Below are 14,690 nucleotides of genomic sequence, written 5' to 3'. Positions count from 1 at the left end.
AAAAAAAAAAAAAAGAATGGAAGAAAAAGTTAAACAAAACAAAACAAAACAAAACAAACAAACAAAGATCTGTAGTATCCTCGATCACACACAACATAGTCTCAGATGAAAGCAGTCCTCCAATTTATTACTTCAAATGGCCACATTGCTTTCTAATGATTTTGTTTATCACTAAAGAATTAAGGCATTTAGACCATAAAAGTCACAGATACTCCAAACCCCCAACTTAATTACAAAGGCTAATTTAGCTTATTCATAGCTAGTAAGTGCCATAATGGGGTTAGGACACTAAATCTTTCAACTCTCAGACCAATGATCTTTTGACATTACCTTCACTTGCTTCCCCAACAATAATGAATATTATTCTTTGAAGACAAGTATTATATCCTCAGAATCAGTCTGACTATGAAAGGATTTTGCAATGCATAATGTGTTCAACAAATGTAATGTTAGCAAGAACACTCATATAAATATACTGCCTTACATAATATCTATCTAAATCATAATAAGAAACACTAAACCCAGATTACTTTACTTCTTCATGTAGGCCATGTTCCCTTTAGCATATATGGATTTTCTTTTGGTCCCAGGAATGGCAAACATTTTCTACCTCTGTCATATTACATCTGGATTTCTGCTTTTTCTTTTCCTGTGTGGAACTTCAGTTGCGGAAAAGTTAATTTACAGTTAAAATAGTTTACAATGCAATTAACCACCAAACTGTCAAAACCTGAAGATAAGGTAATACAATACTCAAGAAACCAATGGCCAACTAATAATGTTAGCATTCCTCTGTAAGTTCACCAAAAAGATAGTAGAAAGGGTTAAAATAGAAAGGTCACTAGAACTTTGAAAAAATAAAGAAGCATCTCATGTTTTCCATTTACAAAGCTCAGAATTCATGTTTTAATCAGATTGAACATATTTTTTTTTGTTTGTTTAAATACTACAGTTACAATAAAGAGCTCAACCATAACAAAAAAAAATCAATTTGCCTTTAGACCAAGATCACGGCTTTAAGAGAAGACAACTCTGGGATATAGCTGGCAAAAGCTTCCTTTTCGTAGCATCAGGGACCTTCTGAAGACCAGTAAAATTATTTTCAAGGATTTTTGAGTAGCACTGTTTTCAAGAAATATCTAAAGATAAATTATTAATATTAATACAATCACTTTTATTTCACTATGGGGCATGCTGCTACCTTAGCACTTGAATACATCCATAAGGTTTTGGGTGATTAGAAGAGGAAAGCTGTACTTATATAAATGATATGATATCGATGTCAGGACAAAAAATAAGATGAGCTCTTTACTTTCTTCCCCAGACTCTTCCTTTACATCTAACTGTTGGCTCTGTGCACTTTAAGCTACTTTTAGTTTGGATAGCAGAAATAATAATAATCTCAGTACAGATGCAGTTTAGGAGTAAAGACTTCATAAATTTAAAGAAAGGAAAAAAATTACACAGAATATTTATGAAATAAAACAAATACTTAACAGGCCAAAATAAGCTTAATTCATTATAAAACCTAAGTAATGAAAGAAAAATAAAACCAGCTTGGAATAAAAAGGGGGTAGAGAGGGTAATGAGGGAAGAGAGAATGTAGAGAGGAAAGAGAAGAAAGTATCCTTGAGAGTGCTTTGTAAACTGGAAAGTATTATATAATTAATGATAATCTGAACATTAGAATAGGCATTTTCTGTATTTATTCTTCCTGTATGTTTACAATATGATAAAGTTAAATGTAAGTGCCATATACAAGGCTCCTGCATTGGTTACTGTAAAAGGTGTTTTTAAGTTTTGAACAATCTGATTTAAATGACATGACCTTAATGATTACGCCTGGCCTGGGATTTCCATGAATTTAATCAAAGCTGACAAGTGTTCCAGGCTCACAACGAGAGTAGCAGTGCTGTGACAAGCAGAGGAAGTCTGCTAAAGCACAAAATCTGAAATGGCTTCTCAGGAGTGCTTATCACTCCAGATTCAAAGGCTGTAGTGAAAGGTGGAGTGAGGTGAAAGTACAGAACTGAAGAAAACGTCAGATTCTGTAACTGTTTACTATATAAAACAAGGATCTGTGTAGAGCTAAACAGCTGTGCTCTAAACATGCCAGAGAATGTATAATCTAGGGGAAAGCCTAAAGGAGAGGGAAAGACCAGATCCATAGTGAAACATTATACTATTTATTTTTAGTCAATAATCACTCAGATATATTATACATTGATTACCTGTATTGCCTTTTGTCTTTATGGTTGCACTCTGTTGTCTGTTCCATTGTGTTAATGGCAAATTCCAAGGAAACCCAATCTATTCAGTTATCTTTTACTCATTCTCACATTTCATATTAACAGCCATCCCTGCCCAATACTGCAACCAACTTCCCTTTACATCAGCCTTTTTGTCTTCATGGCCCACTACTCTCCGATTTTAAGCAGAAACACTCCCTCCAATTTTAGAGATGAGAGAAGTGAACAGAAAATCTAGCTTAAGGAGTTTTCAAGTCACTTGCTTATTTTGCCACATGGTAAAATTATCCATTAAAAGGCATTGGCATTATAAATATACTAGTATAAACATATGCTTTTATATTTTTTCATTATAAAAACATTTAAGTTAATTGAAAATAATCGGGAAGATGCTTTAAACTAAAAAAGAATTAGCTATTATCTTACCATGTAAATATAATATTAATATTATAGAATATTCTTATTTTAAATTTTCAACAGTGATGATTCGTTCTGTTGTTTTTAATGTGGTTTTTACTAAACATTATCACTTAGAATCTTTCCTTTAAATTGGCAAATGAGTATCTTAGGCAAATGAGTATTTGTAAATAAAACTTTTATATTATATATTCACAGTTTGAAACAGTAATGGGAATAGCAAGTATGTCACCCTGTGAATGCACCATAGTTTATTGAAGCATTATTTTATTATTTCTTATTTTTCATTATTATATATAATGCTGCCATAAACACTCTTTATATAAAACATTACTGAGTTCCCAAGACATTATAGCAGTAAGGACTTGGGAGCCAGACTGCCTGAATTCAAATTGGATCCCATATGCTTTCTAACTGTATTACTCAGGAAAATCACCTAACCTCCCTATGCTTCAGTTTCCTCATCTGTAAAATGGAGATGATAATAATAATACTTATCTTATAAGGTTTGTATGAAGACCAAATGAGTTACTTTTTATAGAGCACTTAAAATAGTACTTGAGGCATACTATACATATGTTAGTATTAATGTTTGTGAACCTTGAAATAGCCTAAAATTTGCTTTCAAAAAAGATCTTGTTAATATACATGTCCAGCACTAACGTATGCTCATTCCAATTTCATCAGGTTCTCACCAGCATTTGGATATGTTTAACATATATGTGTATGTGCACACGTGTGTTTGGGTTTATGCACTAACAAGCAAAAAGTGTATTTCATTATTGTTTTACAGGAAGTCCTTGTTATCTGAGGATAACTGCCACTGGAAAGTAATGGTGATCTTTGCGATTATCATTATAGGAATGCAGAGCTTGTCCCTGTTAAAAACAAATAAATTCTATGATACGTACATTATCTTTTTGATTTATCAATTACACCCCCCATTTAAAAACAGTATTAGCATTCGTATGGGTTTTTATTCCTTATTATATATCTAATTTTGTGGTTCATCCCTAGTCCTTTGCTAGTCTATGCTCTCCTATTCTACAATTCCACTTTTGCTTCATTTAGTGATCTTATTCAAACGCATTTCTCAAAAAGGTATGTTAGTGACTTTTCTGATCTAAAAGTATCTTTTTATTGCTTTCGCATATGATTGATAATTAAGTTAGACATAAACTTTTTTTGGACATTGTTTTTCTCTCAAAAATTTATACTATTTGGTACAATGAACACTGTCATGGTGATGGGCAGACTGAAAGCCCTGAGTTCAGCATTATACAGTGTATCCATGTAACAAAAACATTTGTACTTCTTTAATATTTTGAAATAAAAAGTGAAGATTGATATTTAGGAAAAAATTATAGACTTTGTTTGATTGGCTTCTGACAGCTATGGTTTCAAAGTAGAGATTTGAATACAACCTTAATTTTTGTTTCGTTGATGTCAAAATCTCTTTCTCTCTGAATTCCCTCTAATTGAATAAATTCATGGTTCCTTCCTCTCATTTGAACTGGAAAATTTACCAAACATATTTTATATTGTTAACTTTCCAATACATTTTCTAACTTCGGTGAATAATCCCAAACTCCAAATTTCTGTTCTTAAATTATTCTATTATATATATCCTTTATTTCATGTTGCTTTCTTCCTTAGAAATTAACCATTACTTGAAGGAGAGTTAACCATAATTTACTCTCTATAGCCTTCATATTCTCTCAGTTTTTGCCCTTTTCTTCATTTAATAAATATCTGAGTATTAAAGTTCATCTTGTGTCTCTCATTATTTCAATTTTCTGCAATATCTGATTTGCTGTTTTCAGTAAGGTTTAATTTCTATTTCTATGGTGTTAGTTTTACAGGAGTATTTTCTTAGTTCTTTTTTTCTCAGTTTATAGTGTCCTTAAAGTCTTTATAGTATGTTATCCTTTTTTAATACAAACAATGTTTTTTTACTCTCCCTTGGAATATTAAACAATATTTTTTAATAAACCTAATTCATGGAAATGGACTGTTTTGTATTATATTAAAGTATACTTCCTTTTCTCTTTCCTATTCTTTTTCTTTATTCATCCTATATCTGTTTCAGGGAATGATATACCACCTCATAATTTTCCTCAGCTCTCTATCTCTATTTGCCCAGGTATTAAAGGGTACTCTGACACTTATACAAGTTGAGTATCCCCAATCCACATTATCAAAACCTGAAGTGCTCCAAAATCCCAAACTTTTTGAGCACCAACATGAAACTCCGAGGAAATGCTCACTGGAGCATTTTTGATTTTCAGATTAGTCATGCTTAACTGGTAATTATGTAATGCAAATATTCCAAAAAAGCAGAAATCCAAACACTCCTGATCCCAAGCATTTTGGATAGGAGACACTCAACCTGTATTGTTCTGTGGAATTCCTAAATACAGCAAGTTTTCATAAGTGGCAAGTTCTTCCTCTTGACAATTGCCTCCTCTACATTCTGGAAAAAATAAAGATTTAGGGGTAGAGTATAGGCTAAGATAAGTTGTACTAGAGCATACCACAAGCTAGTATAATCTCTACCAACTCACATGAGATCCTCACTTTATTTATTTTTGTTATTAGTTTTTTAAGACAGTCACCACTAGGATTGTTTTAAATACATATTTACTTATATTCCAGTGTACTAAAGTGAAGAGGTTTCTAAGAACTATTAATATATTACACAGAATTCTAAATCTGCCTGGCATTAGGAAGATTTCAGTCATGCTATCTTTAGTTCAGTCCATGGTTGGCCACTAGCACTGTTTTTACTTCCTACCTATAAGAAACTCTCACTCATTTGTGAAAAATGTTGATTTTTTAATATAGATTTTAGGTTACTATGCAGATCTTTTAGCAGTACTTTTTTTTGCTATCATTAACTGTTATAGAGAAACATAATTTAATATCCCTAAAATTTAGCCTACTGCCTCTAAAAGTTATCAACATTAAGTCTGTTGCATAGTTCTTCACAATTTTTTTCTTCACTATAATTATACTTCTTTTTTACAGAAATGTTATGCTATAATGCTTGAAACTTGATTTTGCTAGTTATGCAAAATTTTGATTTTAATTAGTATCAGGATTTTGTATGTGATCCAAAATGCTTTAAAATTTGGATTGCTACTTAGAGATCTATTAAATTTTTCTTCTCAAAGATCCATAAAATATTACAAAGGAATTTTTCTTTTTAAAATTCCAAACAGTATGTTTTTAAAATTAAAAAAAGTTGAGTGAGAAGTATGATGGTGTGTGACATACAGTGGTATGTTTTCTTGAACCAAACACCTCTTGACCCCCAGCTCACATCTCAGTCCACTTTTTTTTCTCCAGCTACTTCTGTAACAATCTGTTTCACCTCAGTTACACTACCTTTGCTTTTTGCCCTAGAGCTCTGATGCCCCCACAAACCTGACAAGGTTGAAGAAAGTAACACCTGCAAGGAGAAACCTTTGACCCACAGAAGTACTGGATTAGAACTAGTGGATAAATGTTCCCTCCTAAATCTTTGGCAGGCATGTTGGACCATTTTGAGGCACATTGTACAGGACCCCACAGAGGTCTTGATTAGACAGAAATCCAGTTCCCTATAGAGGTGAACAACTTTAGAACCCATACTGTACTTTCCAGCGCCACTTCTGAGCTTTAGGATCTTTGTTTTAGGTTCTTTTTACCCATAGAGTATCCAGGCTCAGGTGCTCATACAGAATACATATTCATCTATCTTTGAAAGAAGATATTTAGAAATAACATTTTTACTTAGCATGTTCAAGTATCATAGGAACAAAAAGAATATTGAAATTAAGTCAATTTAATTCTGAACAAGCTATATAAAAATTCAGGCCTTTTATTTTCTGGTACATATAAAAGAGAGAGAAAGAGGAAATAAAAACCTAAATATTAAAATAAAACCTAAATAACAAAAATATGAATAATGAAATACCCTAAAGAGAGTCACCAAATTATAAAGCTTTGCCTAGAAAACCTATTGATTTATTTTTTCCTAGCAATAATCACACATGAAAGATATTAATATCTTCATTTTCAATATTAGAACAAAGTCTCAAAAAATTAAATCACTTCATTTAGATCACTGAAATAGAAAACGGTAAAAACATTTTTTAGGATGGGACACAATTATAAGAGGGACTTCACCTAACAAATGCAATCACTGTAACCTGGTTCTTTGTACCCTCAATGAATCCCCAACAATAAAAAAAAATTTTTTTTTTAGACTCACAGGGATTTCTTTTACACTATAGGAAATCTGGAAAAAATATTTGTTCTGGAAATTTTGTTTTAAATAAAGTATTCTAGTATCATATACCAAGTGGTACAGTATACTGTTTTATTATTTAAAAAAATTAATTCTTACCACGAGAAAAGTAACACACATGTATACTTTTAACTTTCTAGTAAAGGCTGGGTCATCTTTACATTAAGAGGGCAAGACGCTTGGACTTGTGGGCCAATGTGAAATCCAGAATCTATATTGAATCTTTAGTGTTTTGAATTTGTTTTAGAAAAATCTTGCTCAGCAATGGGTGACCATCAAAAAGTATCTAAAACCATGTGAATGTCACAGTTGAAGACAAATTAGGGGAGTTTGTTGTCTGTTGTAAAATAAAATGTACTTTTGTGAAAAAAAAAAAAAAAAAAAAAAAAAAAAAAAAAAAGAGGGCAAGGATGGGAAGTAGAGTGAAAATTAAAGTACTTTCTAAGATGAACTGATTAATTAATGCCGTTCACTGTTTCCATCATCATCAGACAGGATTTTTAAATACTTACTAGATGGAATGCAAAACTGCCAAAATAAATATTTAATATATAGCATTCATTTCTAAACTTCATCAATATTATTTATGCTGTCACTCATTTTTAGTAGCAAGTAGCTCAGAGGCTGGCTTTTAAGAAAGGTTATTAGTGAAATGTTAAGACAGAAATGATATGAATCTTTTGTTAGAAATTTAAGAAATTAAAAATTATTTAAATATTATTTTAAAATTATTTAAACATATAAAATGTTTTAAATGAATAAGAAATTATTCCAAAATCTGGCCACTATTTATTAAAGTTTTTAATATGATTTCAAACATCATTTTATGACCCCAAAGAGCTTATTTCCTTATCTTATTTAATTAAAATTATATTTAAGATTTTTCATACAGGAGCAATCCCACAATATTACTTTCATCATATAAATTCATTTTTGATATTCAGTTACATGATGGAATCTGAACTTTCTTCAGAAATAAAACTCTATAATCTTTGCAGCCCCCTAGATATTTTTCCATGAACTATTTATATTTCCTTCACTGACATTTGAATATTAATTACAAACGTGCACATTATCTAGTGGAACTATTTCTCCATGTAACAGATTATATGAACAAATGTAAAAATATATACCATATACATACATTAAGTGAGAAAGGCAATGCAAAGAGAAATTATGGACATAAATTAGAGCCAAAAATGAAGCTAAATTCAAAATGAATACCACAGGATGCACTTGCCAACCAGGGACCGTAATTTCGATCTTAAGTTTCTAGCAGCCAGTGCTTAAGGAAAAGTACAGCAGTTTTCCATACCAACATCAGAAAGAGATTACTCCTGAGAAACTTTATAAAGAAAAGACTGTTAACACACACTGACCTCAATAACAGGCTTGAAGTAAATACAATGAAGAACTCTCAGCAGCATACCAAAGTCTAATTCAGTAAATTCAATACTTTAGAAGGAACAGTCATTGTCATAGAAAATTCAATGCCAAAAAACCAGTCACTCGTAGGAAATAAAATGTAGGAGGGAAAGGGTCTGTTCATGCTCCTTATTTATTGACACAATAGCACAGCTAGATAATAGCCGTGGGTTCTAAGCAAAACAAGACAGTACAATTTGTAATGTCTCAGGAAACCAGAATTGGTAGCAACTGCCAGATCTGGAAAGGACATGGGCTTTGGTATTAGATTTGTGTTCACACTCGATACTTAAATAGCTTAATATTTATGACCCTTAGTTCCACCACCTATAAAAATAAGGTTAAGTGAGATAATATGTTTACAGAACCTAAACTACTACTTGAATTCTATAGATCCTAAATAAAGATTACTTTCTTCCTATTCTCCAGACCTTACAGGTAGATCAAAAGGGGGCTTGTGGTATTATTTTTCCTCTTGGACTAATAAGGAGAAAAGTATATTAACTATACACTCTGAGATCATCCTCATAACAATGTAATTTATATTACAAAGGCCATCATTGCTGCACAATGAGGGAAAGAGGATTGAAAAAAGATTGCTCAACATCATTTATATAATAACAAAAAAAGGAATAGGAATGCTGCATGTTGATATTTTAAATTCATATTTTCCCTCTCTATATTTAGGTAAGATGTTTTAAAATGTTCTACTTTACTAAATACAGCAATATTGTTTTATAAATATTCAAATATTTCAGAAATATAAAACTTATAAACTGAACATAGGCATAAAAGTGTCCTTTGGCAGGCAAACAGATCTTCACCACCTAGTAACTGGCAATGCAAAAATGACACGATTTCATACCAGAGGTGAAGAAGTTATTAGGACAGACCAGCATTGACCAAGAAATGTATTTATAAACAAAAGCAATCAACTGTTCACTACCAGGAAAGGCAATGTCCTTCCTCAAAGTATAATGCCGTCATAACCCATTTCTAGTAATAAAATAACTGTAAAGTCATTTATTGATTCAATAAATATTGAGAAATTAAATTACCATTTGAAAGGTTGTCTGATGAGTATAGAGCAAAGGAAGTTTGACTATTTTATCAAGTGTTTCATATAAATGATGACAGAGGTGAATCACCCTGTTATACAACAGAATACTCTTTGCTGATCTATTTTTGTCATAAATAGGTAAAAATCTGAATTTCAAATTCTTTTATTTTAGATTTTATTATATTCTAACCTTGCTACATATAACAATCTTAAAATATTAGATCATGTTTTTCTATTAGATACAATAGAATGGTTATAATGAATACACTTATTATACATTCATTCTTTTGTAGGTTTCCTATAAGATACACACTTAACTGATGTAGACAGTAAATTTGTTTATTATAGAACATTTTTTGCAGACTGTAGACTTTTATTTAATTATAAGTTAAAGAAAGAATACTCTTTAATGAAGATGAAAATAAATCTGAGTATACTTACCACATGAAGAATTTTATTCTCTGTTTCGTATACAGTACAATCCTGAAAAAGAATTATATAAATTAGATTCAAAAAATCAAGAGTTACTTTTAAAATATTCTCTTAGGAATTGATTTGCATTTCTTTGATGATTAGAGACAATGAGCATTTTTTTCATGGAACTGTACTGTGATTTGAAAAGCCTTAATGATTCAGATAAAAACAGTAAGAATGGGAGCAACTCTGGAGTGGTATATACCAAAATATTAAATAGTGGTTAGCTGTGACGGTGACAAAGGATATACTGACTTTCACTTAACTGCATTTTCTAATTTTACTACTTTTAAACATTCATAACAACGGACCATGTACATTAAGTAGACATTTAAAAAATAATTATTGAAAAATACTGTAACTATTTTCTATCTAAACTTTTCCCTGTGATAAATGTGTTTTGTTGAAATACCTCCAACATTTCAAATACTAATTTACAGATTAGAACATTAAGAAAAATATTAACATTTATTTCAACAGCCATACCAAAATCTCATACTTTCATATTTTCAACTATTTTTAAATATACTTTATAGCACACATTTAAAATTTATACATGCTACTAATAATTAGCAAGTTAATATTTCTCACCTAAATTTTATTCACTGAAATCTTAAAAAAACCCTACCATTGTCTTTTTTACCTCCAATTGCTTGATATACCATAAGCAGCAATATAACAAAGTGATCTTAGCTTAGAAATTTAATGTTTCTGTGGCTCAGTTTCCTCAAGGAATTTAAAAGATGAGCATGATGTAAGCAGTAACCCCATAAGGGTGCTGTGAGAATTAAATGACAAAATGAGATAAATCACTTAGCATAGCATCTGACCTACAGTAGTAAGTGATACATTTTAACCATATATTATTGTCGATCTGCGCAATCATTTTAATTTATCAAAACTAATCACCTTTACTTCAAAATATAAAATTAACCAATTATTTGGCTATTTTAAAAAAAATCCATATCACACAGTACTGCGTATTTTAAGGAATGACAGTTCACTTTATCTTCTCCTAAATTTAACAAAAAGAAATGTTGTTTGATACAGTTTTTGATAATGCTATTTCATCACAATTCCTTGTCAGAAGGAAGTACGTAGTCAGATTAGGGATAAATTTTTAAAAGTAAAATTTAGGTCTAATCAATTTCACAAGCCAACATAAACAATTAAGGATTGGGTACTGACTTTCTGAGAGGCTCTTATATGGAAGGGCAAGTTTTCTTCACATACAGGCATATCTATGACTTTGTACTTAGACAAAGACAAATCTTAATAAATAATTATGAATTTTGAGTATAGAGAAGCCAAAGTTAAGATAAAACATTTGTATTTCAAAAGTGCACATGTACTTATATCTGAATTTGGAAAAGCCCAGTTTCATAAAAATTAACTTCAAACATAATTATATTGGGCAGAGATGATTTAGGAAAGGCTGGGACGTTGCCTAGTTTCCCATGCTGCTTCTATAGCTTGCTTCAGCTGCAATATTCAAGTTTCATTATTTGCCTACCTTTCTAGAATAAGGGGATGTGATTAAACATTAAAACTTTAAAGGGATTTTCCTCAAGGAAAAAAGTAAATATGATCTATATTTATATTCTGCTAGTGATATAATAATCATACAGTAAATAACTATTTCAAGTCTCTTTAAGTTTAATAATTAATTTACTTGTACATTCCCAGGATAGTATAGCAAAAAGAGTGTCTGAAATAATTTTAAACTGTTTTCAGTAATTATATGTTATCTGGCAGTAGTGCTGTGATTGTTATTGTTATACAGAATCTGTTGTGTGTGTGCTTTATGAAATGAAACAACTGACTCGTGTGACCTTCATTCTATCACTTGTGATGTCACTGGTAAGCATTTTTAGGGTGGGAGAAAGCAGATCCATATGTAAGACTGAAGAAATTAAATAAAATCCCTATAATCTCTTGATGTATTACATAAGCACCTATACGTATGTCTATAAGTACATATTTCTTAGCTCTGCCCACTGAACTGACATAGGAACAATGGACACCCTAGTAATAATAAGCTTCCCACAGTTTGTGATCTTGAAGTACCATTTGCCAGGGCTTCTTCGAAAATGGTTGATTCTAGATTGGAGACAGGAAATGTAAAAGCTGAGCTTGGATTATATTGTGATATAAGATAGAACTTGTGTCACTAGGACTCAGGGGTCAACATGAAGAGATTCCATTGGCCAAACATGGAACAATTTGCGCATCTAAAAGGATAATAACTGCAGTAGATGGTAAATACTACTAAAAATTACATACATATATGTGTTTGGTGCCATATTACTATACAAATGTAAATATACTAAATATTCCAAAATATATTTAGTAATAATTTAATAATACCATATATATTAAATCAATTGGATAATATATGATAGACAATAGATGTATTTTCCCCTTGATCCAGCCAATATTAATCAACTGTGCTAGGGATACAAAGATGTATAAAATATGGTCCCTAACTTACAGAAGTACAATTTAGGGAGACAGGCATTCACATGAATTAGTTAAAATACTTTGAATTCCAAAGTTTTCATGCTCTTTTAAGTTTTAATCACTTTAGAAGTATAAATGCTACAAAATTATGCAAATCAATAGGTAAAAGGGCAATTATTTAAAAATTTAAAATATTAATATATTTTTACTATAATTCAGCACAGCCATTGAGTTGCACTATACATTACTCTCGTCAAATTTCAAACTTTGTAAAAACACTCATCAGCTTTGGCTCAGTGACTGAAAACACTGTATTTGTAATCCTAGATTGAAGATTATTTGAAGAATAAAGTACTGGTGCATGCTGAATAATATAAACATGACCCCTTAAGATAAAGTCTGAGGGAGATTCGTGATGTGACTGAGGTGGCCACATTTTTCCACCAGTCTCAAACACTGTCACATACAAATATTGAAATTAAAAACTTATTAATTAAAATACATAAAACTAAATGACTGTAAAAGAAATTTAAATAAATTTTGAATTTTTTTGTAAGTTCATAGCATTTATACATGTGAAGTTATTACAGCTTAAATCTCTACTATGACATTTGGTTATACCCTCAATTAGTACAATACAGGCACACTTATAGGGGCCGAAGGAACAGAGGAGGAAGCAACTAACTCTGCCTAAAAGAAAATCAAGAATAGTGGCTTCTAATTAGGTTGCAGGAACAGTAAGTAAGCAAGAAAATAAAGGCATCATTGCAAAAGCAATGTAATTATACCCAAACACAGTTAAGCTACTGCAGTAATTTTTAAATTTCAGTTCTATATATATAAGGATCACTTGTGGGGGTTAAAATGCAGATTCCTAGGTTCCCCCCACCGCCCTGGCATACAGATCCAGTAGGTTAAAAATGAGGTCCTCAAGATGATTTTAATGAAGATGATATTTTGAGAAACATTTAATCTATTTTATAGGATTACCATGTGATAAAGGAACACCAAACCAAACGAAAATTATCAAATATACAGAATTCATAAGTCAGTAAGGTAGTTTTAAAAAATTATCTGCTGGTTCATTCTAAACAGCTCTCAGATCTTTAGAACTATAACTTCTACTAACATGGTCTTCCAGTTTATTGACTGATTCTTTTTCTCCTAGTAAACTTATTTAATATCTACAGCTTACCACTTTAGATAGCTGCTCTACTTGCTTGTATCTCTACCTTCTTTCAGCCAGATAGGCTTGTTCATTATTGAAAGCCAGCGACTTTCACAAAGGGTGAGGACACAGCATATTAAAAACAACAACAAAACCAAACAATACAGAGAATGCATATTAACCTGCTACTTCATGTTAGGGATAAGAATAGAAATTAAATGACTATGTTCTATTTTGTTAAGCTATAATTTTATGGAATTCATCTTATACTAAATATTTAAATAGCCCTAGGTACTTTGGGGGATTTATTTTATTAGTAAGTTATTTTACTTCCATCAAAACATGATTTTAAAATATTTGCTTCTCCAGTGTGGGTTTTATTAACACTTGTGGCCAAAATATTTTCCCAAAAGATCATACCACAAGTTTTAAAAAGAGAATAGCATTGCATATGGAGAAATCTATACTTTACAAATCTATTCATGCTATGTAATGTTATACTTCTGATGTTCTAGTTAATTTTAGGTTAGAATTCAATTTCTATTTTCAAAATTAGAGGTAGAGCTATGGTACCAGAAATTTCCTTTAGTAGTTCAAGCTGTCTTTTACAAAGTACATGCAAAATAAAATTTTCATTTCTTCTGTATACTTTTCGATATAATGCTGCTATAAACCATGTGATGTACATTTAAATGGGCCATATTCTTAATAAGTAAATATTCATAAAAATGAAGAATGTTTCTTCACTTTTGTTCTTAGAAAAATAAGTATGCACGGAAACAGCTTCCCACAGATGAGCTATACACCCACATAGGATTATAATCAGTTATCCTTTCTATGAAACAATGATGCAATTGCTATACTGAGCACAATACACAGAATGATTTTTATTGCTACGTGTTACCACTGATGTTCCATATTTTATCATCAAGTTTTAAGCACCCAGGGGTTATAATGCTCAGATCAAGTAATATTTCTCATCAACTGTGTATTATAATCATAAGAGCAGCACAAAGTTGTTAATAAATACATAAACAGTGAAGGGAAATAGTATATATCTAATATATGTAGTATATATAATATAATTATATCTCACGGAGTTTTATAAATGCTATAAACTTTCCTCTGTCTCACTTTAATGCATAT

The 14,690-nt window shown here is 30.9% G+C and overlaps 1 protein-coding gene across 5 annotated transcripts in view; it reads right to left on the bottom strand.

Moving 5' to 3' along the window:
- The window catches only part of CNKSR2 (connector enhancer of kinase suppressor of Ras 2), a 296,118-nt gene that overhangs the window by 171,830 nt on the left and 109,598 nt on the right, over positions 1–14,690 (bottom strand). For all 5 annotated transcript variants that reach the window (XM_003791903.3, XM_012806405.1, XM_003791904.3 and 2 more), the window contains exon 5: positions 9,884–9,925. In XM_003791903.3, the coding sequence (XP_003791951.1) occupies positions 9,884–9,925 (42 nt within the window). The remainder of the gene's footprint in view (positions 1–9,883; positions 9,926–14,690) is intronic.

The sequence above is a fragment of the Otolemur garnettii genome, unplaced genomic scaffold (assembly GCF_000181295.1).
Source record: "Otolemur garnettii isolate 467f Iridium unplaced genomic scaffold, OtoGar3 scaffold00051, whole genome shotgun sequence".
Classification (NCBI taxonomy): domain Eukaryota; kingdom Metazoa; phylum Chordata; class Mammalia; order Primates; family Galagidae; genus Otolemur; species Otolemur garnettii.
The sequence above is the reverse complement of the archived record's forward strand: the minus strand, read 5'-3'. Positions and strand labels throughout refer to the sequence as shown.